At 30.6% G+C, this 7,310-nt stretch overlaps 1 protein-coding gene across 2 annotated transcripts in view; it reads left to right on the top strand.

Moving 5' to 3' along the window:
• The window catches only part of LOC111624493, a 105,679-nt gene that overhangs the window by 83,137 nt on the left and 15,232 nt on the right, over positions 1 to 7,310 (top strand). The window contains exons 2-3 of one of the 2 annotated variants that reach the window (XM_023367342.1): positions 3,046 to 3,401; positions 3,948 to 5,860. In XM_023367342.1, coding sequence (XP_023223110.1) covers positions 3,959 to 5,587 — 1,629 coding nt within the window. In that variant the 5' untranslated portion in view covers positions 3,046 to 3,401; positions 3,948 to 3,958 and the 3' untranslated portion in view covers positions 5,588 to 5,860. Of the gene's footprint in view, positions 1 to 3,045; positions 3,402 to 3,947; positions 5,861 to 7,310 lie in introns of those variants that run through there. The other variant, XR_002756581.1, reaches the window with a different exon arrangement.

Genomic DNA, 7,310 nt, shown 5'->3' with positions numbered 1-7,310 from the left:
ACGATTTATATTTTAAAAATAATTAAATTCACTTAGCATTCAAAACTTGTGAATTTTGAAAAAAACAAATTTGCTGATTAAATACGGACAACTGTTTAACTGAAGTAAAACGGGTTTTCCTCTTGCTATGGATGTCTGCCTAGTTCAGTTCAGCCACATTCCGCTACAGTTCGCCTTTATTATCAGTTCGAAATGGGGTGGTTCCATAATACCCGCAGTGTTCCATAATACCACCTTCTCCTCTACTAATAATTCAGTAACCCTTCAACTGATTCTGTGAATTACGAATGCAATGGTGTAAAAGTTTGAAGCTTTTTGGAATTCCTTCTGTCACAAACATCAATTGCAATAAATATAGGTCATAATAGGCAAATCATTGTCCCTTTTGAAGTAACATGTATTAGTCCTATACGGCTGTTCATGCAATTTTTTTTTCTCGTTTATATCTTTTTTGTTGTTATTTGTTCCTTTTTTTGTTTGTAACACCAATTTAAATACTTTCGGAAATTTTAAATCTGTAGATTCGCTATTCGAATGTATTAGTTTACAATGTTCGATATATGAAATATTCCATTGTTTGTTCTGGGAAACTGAAGATCTAGTAATGGTGCCGAAAACCTTCTTTAGTTATTAAATACTGCTGGAAAGTGAAGATGTGTGTTTTATGTGACTTTTTTTGATATATTCTAATTTTGTTCACAAGTTTATGACGGGGCCAATCAAATAATAAAAACCTATAAGAAACTGGTGTTTACCCTAATTAGAACTAGGGCTAAATTGGACTTTTTGATGGAATGCAAGTGCAACAAAGTGTTCCCCATGTCCATTTTCCGTATTCGTCTACTCACTGAATTCGCGAGCGTAAAGTGGATTTGCCTCAGTAATGCCATTCGGATGACGATACGCAAGAAGTACGCCTTACTGCATGAATTAATTCATTTTGAAAACGATTTGTACGAAAAAGATCCATATTTGTTGAGGAGGAAAATAAAAGGATTATCGGTTTAGAAGAGTTGTTGTCCGAGACTCTACGTAGGAAGCACATTAAGAAGTTACGATGGATTTTCCATCGCCAATGTCGTTTGTCCACCGAAAAAGAAAGCATGTAAGATGTCTTGATTCTTACAAATATCATAATTTGTGTAATTTTCACGTTGAAAGTAGGCGCACATATGAATTGACTATCCTCGTTTAATTTCGGTCTTCGTGGTAGTGATGAGTTATCTGAGAAATAATAAAATGCCGTATAAAACGTCATTTTTTAAATACTAAAAACTATTATATTTGATTAAGTCGGCATTATTTGATATTTATGATGTAACCCACGATTCCGAGAACATGGGATACGTATAACTGTAGCAAGTCAGTTTAGCTTGCTTTATTAAAGAAGAAAAAAAAAAAAAAACACTCCAGATTCTACATACCGAAAGTGACGACGTCGGTGCAAGATCCCAGCATTCGAGCGCGAGTGCTGGACATTGATTAAATATAGAGGCAGTCCCGAGTTACAAAAGCCAGTCTTACGAATAGCTCGTTATTTACGAACGAGCCTACTTTTATTGTAACTACATTATTTATGTATAGTGTTAAGATATTTTAGTGTATTTGGAAGTGGTTCGTAAGTGTATTTATATGCATTTAAAGTTAAAAATGTATAAGCTACTATATAATAAGACAAACATTTGAATAACTGATGTTTCAACCATATATACGTGTTCCAATTTACCTATAATTTCGACGTAAAGGATCTCGTTCGTAACTCGGGACTTTCAGTATAGTACAAGTTCTTCGCCCCCATCTCCACTACGGTTTTTAGCTATTTATCACACCATATATCATAACTAGCTGTTACCCGCGACTTCGTCAGCGGAGGTTTTGCAATTGAACCCCATTTACATCCAATATTTCAATAACCATAGTAATTGTTATATAACACCTACCGCTGAAGAGAATTGCCGAAAATCAAACGAACTATTTTCAATTTGATCAATTTTCTNTTTCTCCAGTTATAAAACAAAACGTAACGAATATAATTAAAATTAAATTCTTGAAATTTTCAACTTAAATAAATTTTATCATATTTATTGAGTATTATTGGAAGAAGAACGGAATAATTTTCATATAATATAGTCAATCGATGTAATATTAGAAGATTAAGATCTAAATATTAAGAATGTTTAAAGTGTATAACTAGTATTTTAGTAGTGAAACCAGCTTTTAGGCATCCTTATTAAATTGCATCTCTCCTAGAAAATATTTTAAATAATTGCTGTAGTTCTTTTACTCATAACTTATGATGTAAAATGATAAGAGAAAATAACATAAAAGTATTCAATTTTTAAGTTTCGTATTTAATTTTCTTACTTGGCAATTAACAAAACTTGTTTTCTACAAAGATTTTAGGGTTTTATTCTCTATTGACACTGATTGTTCAGCTAGTTTGATACATCTTAAGAGTAAATTTTTATTATTCATTTTTAGTCAAGATACTATCCTCAGAATTGGCATTACAATAAAAAGTTTACTAAACGAAAATGTTATAATTTTCAACATTAATCAAGTTTAAAAGGAGATTCGAAAGTTAGTTATAAAAAAAAGCCTTCAAACAGCTCTTAATCAATTAATTTTTTTTTTACTTTTAAAGCAATTAAAAATACAAATTAAAAAAATAAGTGTTAAAATAAGAAATTGTTAATCATTAATATTATATTTATTTACTTATTGATATTTCAAATCAATAACAACAAGGAGTTATAATACGGAATTGTTACACTAGTTCATTTTAATGAAAGAATATATTAATTGCCTAATGAAGTGATTCTCAATCGGAGTGTGCAAATTTCTCATAGGGGTGCCACAAAATTTCAAATACAGTATTAATATTTTATTTTCTAATATTAATTTTGCATTACTTATACAAAAAATATAAATCTTCAACGTCACTTTCGTTTATATACACAGGGTGGGTGGGAAGTATGTAGGTATTGAGAAATCGCTATAATTTTTGTAATAATTACGTAATTATAATAAAATTTGTGTTTGCAGGTAAATCAATCAATGGAATTTTATACTTTCCTGACGGTGGTGTGGGCAATGATCGAGAGAGGCCGCACGCGCAGTGGAAAAAAAGATGGCCGGCCGCTTATCTGTTCGGAAGCGAGCGCAGATTGCTGCATGCTATGAAGTGAAAATCAGTTGCTGTGTAGCGGTGTACGGCGTACGGTCATGCCACCATCCGTCCGAAAACAATCAAGAATTATTATTCCAAGCTAAGGACCACAGGTTCGGTTGAGGACGCACAGAGAAGTGACCGTCCATCCACATCCCAATCCCAGGTCGTTTGAGGAAGTGGGTGGATTGCACTAAATTTTAAGTATTCATCCATATTTCAATTTAACAAGGTAAATATCAAATAATTTTCATCAATCTTTGCATTAGAAATATATATATATTTATGCGCATTTGTTTGTAATATATATACAGTATATATATATGGACCATTTATTTTGAAAGTGGTGTAAGTCCATTTTTGAGAAAAATGAGCTATCACGTAATTCATGCTTAATTTAATGTAAACTTTTTATATATAATTAGTTCGTGTTTAATTTCTCAAAAAAATCCCATGTTTTGTACAACTTAAAATCGGTCGGTAAATGAATTAGCATAACCGTCGATTATGAAAGTGGTGTAAGTCCAATTGACAGAGGTAGGTGGCATAGCAGATGGATGCCGATCAGTAATTTGTTATTTTTCATTTATTTTATATTATGTGTGATATTACGTGTCAACAGTTGCTAATTTAGGTCAGTTATTCTATTTTTCTGTTAAAATGGCTAAGTTCATATTAACATCAGATAGTGATATAGGTAAGAACAAATGGTAAACCGCTATTATCTTATAACAATTGAAAATATTTATTTTATTTCATTATAAATAAATTTACACAGACATAAAGCCCATGAATATAAACAGAAGAATAATGTTAGATTCAGAGGATGAAAATAATTCCGCTAAGAAGAATAAATTAACGAATCGAAAAAAGAGAAGAAGAATTATAGAGGTAGAATCTTCATCAGATGAAGATATTGTTATTGAGAACTTGGATTATGCGAAACAAAACAAAGAAAAATATTTGCAACAAATAAACAAAATTAAGCGAAATAATGGACAAAAATACTATACAAAAAGAGGAAAATTCATTCCTGCAAAACAATTTGAATCCAAAAATTGTAATTGCTCGCAGAAATGTATAGAACGTATTAATGAAGCACAACGTATGGAAATTTTTGATAAGTTCTGGAATATAGGTGATTTTAATAAACAAAATGTATTTTTATATGGTAGTGTTCAACGAAAATCTGTAAATAGAAGACGGCCTAGAAATAATTCGGGCACTAAAAGAGCATATGCTTATAAATTTTACCTAGTCACTTCTGGTGGAAACATTTTAGTATGTAAGAAGTGTTTCATTAATACTTTCCAAATATCTACTGGACGAATTGATCGTATCCTAAAATCGCATGAGAACATTCCGAATGACATGCGTGGAAAAATGGATGGCTCTTGCAGAAGAACTAGTGAGCTACTGACGAATACAGTGATAGACCACATAAAAAGCTTTCCGGCATTTGAAAGTCATTACACACGATCGCAAAATCCAGAACGAATGTTTTTAAATCCGGAATTAAATATAAGAAAAATGTATAGTTTATATTTGGAAAAATGCAAGGAAAACAACTTGAGCTCAGTTAATGAATGGACATACAGGAAAATCTTTAAACGAGATTTTAAGTTACGCTTCCATTTGCCACGTAAAGATACCTGTGCGAAATGCGATTTCCTAAACATGAAAATTAAGACTATAACTGATGACGACGAAAAAACGATTCTTGTAGAAAGACATGATATTCACTTGCAAAATGCTGAATTATCAAGAAAAGCATTACAAGAGGATAAAATTCTAGCATCGGGAAATCCTGATAAATACTTTGCTTTCACTTTTGATTTACAAAAAGCCTTACCATACCCGAAATTGTCTGTCTCAATCGCATATTACAAACGAAATATGTACGTCTTAAACGAGGGTTTTCACAATTTACACAATAATAACGTTAATATGTATGTGTGGGACGAAACCATTGCGTCTAGGGGATCGCAAGAGGTGGCTTCATGCTGTTTGAAGCACTTAGAAAATGTAACGACCCAAAGCCATGTTATTGCCTACAGTGACATGTGTACTGGGCAAAATCGAAATTTACAAATGGCATTGATGTGGTTGAAGGTTGTCCAGTCGAAAAACAACATTGAGATAATTGACCACAAATTTTTACTCTCGGGGCATTCATACCTTCCGAACGATGCAGATTTTGGCATCATAGAAATGGCATTGAGAAAAATGAATTTTGTGTACACTCCACAAGATTACTATAATGTAATAGCGCAATGTAGAAAACAGGATAAATTCATTTTACATGAAATGAAACGGGAGAATTTCATTTCAACAAAAAATCTCCAAAATGCAATTAAAAAACAGATAAAAAAAATACTAATGGGGAACAGGTCAATTGGTTGCAAATATGTTGGTTGAGGTTTCTCAAAAGTGCACCATATACCATTTTTTATAAAACACCGATGAAGGACGCAGAATTTAAAATTATCAATTTATTACCTCTACGTCCTGGAAGACCTTTAAATTTTGAAAAAATAGCCCTGGAGCCTTTGTACCAAAATGCCAGACCTATTACGTACGAAAAATATAAAGACATGAAGCAGCTACTACCCTATATACCTCCGGTGCATCATGCATATTTTGAAACACTACCACATGCAGAGAATAAGTAAATTCTTGTAATCAGTATCTATCAGTATCTTGTAATTATGACAATGTAATTATCGTCTAAAATAAAATGTTATGTGTTGTTATGCGTATTTGTAAACAAAATTATATTAAAATGAAGTATATTTTAAGCGATATTTGATTTTTCAAAATTGAAATTAAACGATTTTTACAATTGTCTAATTTTGAAAGTGGTGTAAGTCCATTTACAGCACATAAATATGTGTTATCGTAGTCTAATTCGCCAAAAACAAATCTATATAATTAAATTAAATGTTGATAAAACAATAGAAACAATGCCAGACCTCATATAATTTGCCTGTATTTTTAAATCAACAAATATATTAACCTTTCATTTTTTCGAAACAACAGAAAATGGACTTACACCACTTTCAAAATAAACGGTCCATATATTGAATTCACATAAATGCCACCATTTGTTTAATTTTGATTTATGTTCCAAATTTTTAAAATTTAATGCATCTAAAAAAATGTTTGATTCTAAGCATTCTGTTTTTGGAATACAATTTGTTTAAAAACCTGAAGCAGACCTTGGGTAAGATTGAAAGCATTAGTTCAAAATTGTTTTAAATGCTATGTTACAGGAATTAAAGGTTTAGTAATGGTGTTCAAGAATGAGCAGTAACACAGTAGCATTTTGATAATTACAGAGATCAAGCAGAGTATTAAAATTCCTTGAGAAGTCAGATCACAGAATCACTTGGTCTCTGTATTACTGTAATGCAATTAGGATTTCTAACAGCAAGCAAGACCACAGTTTTTGGTACTCAAACTGTATTATTCATTGTCATGCAAGCTCATAATAAATTGCATTACAGATGTATTCAATATTCATGTGTTCTCAGAAAAAACAAACTTTTTAGAATGAATATTTCTCAATTCTTGTGTTTGAATATTCACATCTTTAGTTTTAATCTTTAGGTTTAATCCAAAGTGATTCACTTTGGATTAAACCTAGTAATAAAATGTTTCTAAGTAGGTAAAAATGATTTATTATTAAAAAAATTTTTAAAAATCTATATTATGACATTTATCTATAATATTTTAAAGATAAAACACAAAAAACTGAAACACATTCAAAATGGAAACATGTCAGAAATTAAATAAATTTGGTTAGGTGGAATTCTGATTTACAAAGGTTTTACTGTGTAACTATTTGTAATATAGTAAGACAATAAAAATATCTATATTACAAATATGAATCTTATAGGACACATTACTTCAATGTATGTTTGTAGAACATGCTATTTAAAGTATTTCCAATCAATTTAATAATTAATAACTAAGAAATGGCTGAATTACTGCCATAGAGAGTACAGGATATCAAAAATTACTTTCACAATAGCAGAAAAATCACTTTCTTACTATATTGTCATGTTACATCTGTTTAAACATAAAATATCATAAATTCATTTAGTACATTATAGTTAAAATCGTTTAAAAAAGATACATA

This window comes from Centruroides sculpturatus, unplaced genomic scaffold (assembly GCF_000671375.1).
Source record: "Centruroides sculpturatus isolate CEXI.00-Female unplaced genomic scaffold, Cexi_2.0 scaffold336, whole genome shotgun sequence".
NCBI lineage: Eukaryota > Metazoa > Arthropoda > Arachnida > Scorpiones > Buthidae > Centruroides > Centruroides sculpturatus.
The sequence above is the reverse complement of the archived record's forward strand: the minus strand, read 5'-3'. Positions and strand labels throughout refer to the sequence as shown.